The following is a 2,010-nucleotide window of genomic DNA, read 5'->3' on the forward strand; positions in this document are numbered from 1 at the left end:
TATTACGTTACACCCATAAGCCACTACCATGCACATCACTAAAGATAAAATTTTATTAATTTTCACAGTTTCATAAAAAAGTGTTAAAATATATCAAAACATCTAGGAATGTAAATAAAGTTTCATAAAATTGAGCACATATCCTTAAAATACTACCAAACTCATAAAAGCAGCGGAAATTAGAGACAGTTTCTTATTGACGAGAAAACTACGATTTCGACACTTCTCCTTTTCTGGCTCGGGTTCAGGTTCACCCTCTTTGCCCTTTCTAAGTGCACAATATTTCCTGTCGCCTTTTTTATCATTTTAACAAGCGGTCTTATCTTTGTGCCTTACACACCCAGTTTTGGTTGCTCCTTCTGTTTCTACTTATTTGCCTTCTACTGCTTGTTTGGCTTCCTCACTCAATGTGCACTTTTCACCATCATTGCCGTCTTTGTTAAAAACACACCCTTGACTCTCTAGTTTTTCACACTCTTCTTGCTTATCCTTGCCTTTGGTATTGCATTCTTTTTCCTTTTCTTTTGTTGATTTTGTGGCTTCCTTCGCTTCTGTTTCTAGAAGTTTTTTCTAGGCATTCGCTAGCTTCTGTTTTTGCAAGTCCGAGTAGTAAAAGTGCAGCTCCAACAGTTGGTTTATGTCAGTGATATCACCAAGTTTCTTTAAGCTGGGACTGTTCTTGAGTATGCCTTCGATTGGCATGTCGTATATTTCTTGGAGCAAGAGGTTAGTGGGTTTTCCGGCTGCATTGTAGCCTTCTGTGACTTTGCTCTGGAGCTGCTGATCATGCTTGTTGTCGTCAGCGGCCAGCTCGAGTAAATAGCGCCGCCCCGCCTGCTTGAAGTTGTCGTTGCTCCCTTTTGATGTCGCTGTTGTTTTATCTGCTGGTTGCGCCGTTCCTTGCTCCCTTTTGATCGCTGCCTGTGCTGCTTTTATGATGAGCGCGCCGTCTGCCGCTAGTAGCGTTGTTAGTCCTTTGCTTGTTAGTCCTGTGCTGCTGATGGAGATCAGTCCGGCCGCAACTGAAGGGTTGCTTGCCGCTATGTTTTGATTGTTGCTGCCATCATTTAGCCATTTGTGTCCGGTGTTGATGCTGTTTAGGTTGCAGTTTGTGTTTTGGCCGTTGGCCGTTATAGTGTTGACAGTCTTGATTTCGGCCAACTCCCCCTGCGGTCCTGCTTTTTCTAATACTGCAAAATTTGGCGATCCTTCCGGGCTCAGATCTGTTGCTAGTTTGCATGTTGTTTTTGTTGTTTCCAGCTGTTGTATGCCTTGAACGACCGTCGTGGCTCCGTCCGCCGTTGATAGACAGCCATGGTTTGAGGCTGAAAGCACAGCTTGCGTCGCGAGGAACTCACGCATTGCGGCTTGTAGGCGGCCGCCGCCTCTTGCCGACTGGACTTCCCTAGTTGCGCCAGGCCCTGTATAGAAATCGAGGATTTTCTGCAGTTGCCTTGCGCTGTAGTCTGCTGCTGTTTTTGTTGCTGCGTCTTTCAGGGTTTGGTTTCCATTTTACAAAAAATTAGGACCATCAGAAGTGTTTTTTTTGACCTATCGCTGCGGCCGCTTGTCCCTTGAGCCGGCTAGCTACCCGCTGTGCTAACAAATGGCCGTCTTTAGAAAGATCACACATTGCTTCCCAGTAGGTTTTCTTTAGTGGGTTGGCCACCGCCGCTTTCGCGTTATCCTGGCTTATTGTCAGGAGTGTTTACACAAGTAGCATCGCTGCCATAGACGCTGCGGCCGCATTCATGGTATCTTTTTGAGGGAGAACTGTCACTGCTTTCTTTTCAATCTTTTGTTTGGCGGTGGTAGTTTAGTGGGCTTGAGGGTTGCTTTTTCCGACTCTTTAGTGTCGGTTTCATTGAGAGTTTCAGCTTTTTTATCGTGGCGATGGCCCCAAGGTCTATTCGGAGCTTGTTTATCTGATCTAGGGCTATCTTTAAAGTTTCGTATCGCTTCCTGGCGAGTCGCCCGAGCCTTGTGCGCGGCAGCGGCGGCGAGCCCTGC

At 46.2% G+C, this 2,010-nt stretch overlaps 1 protein-coding gene across 1 annotated transcript; it reads right to left on the reverse strand.

Moving 5' to 3' along the window:
• Window positions 1-570: 570 nt before the first annotated feature.
• On the reverse strand, window positions 571-1,362 carry TEOVI_000079100 (Trypanosome variant surface glycoprotein (A-type), putative; the record flags this gene model as incomplete). Its single annotated transcript, XM_067224135.1, has 1 exon — window positions 571-1,362. One exon carries the CDS (start codon window positions 1,360-1,362, stop codon window positions 571-573), a length of 792 nt encoding a protein of 263 aa, XP_067080236.1.
• Window positions 1,363-2,010: the final 648 nt, after the last annotated feature.

This window comes from Trypanosoma equiperdum (assembly GCF_001457755.1).
Source record: "Trypanosoma equiperdum strain OVI genome assembly, contig: ctg_239, whole genome shotgun sequence".
In the NCBI taxonomy this organism is placed as follows: domain Eukaryota; phylum Euglenozoa; class Kinetoplastea; order Trypanosomatida; family Trypanosomatidae; genus Trypanosoma; species Trypanosoma equiperdum.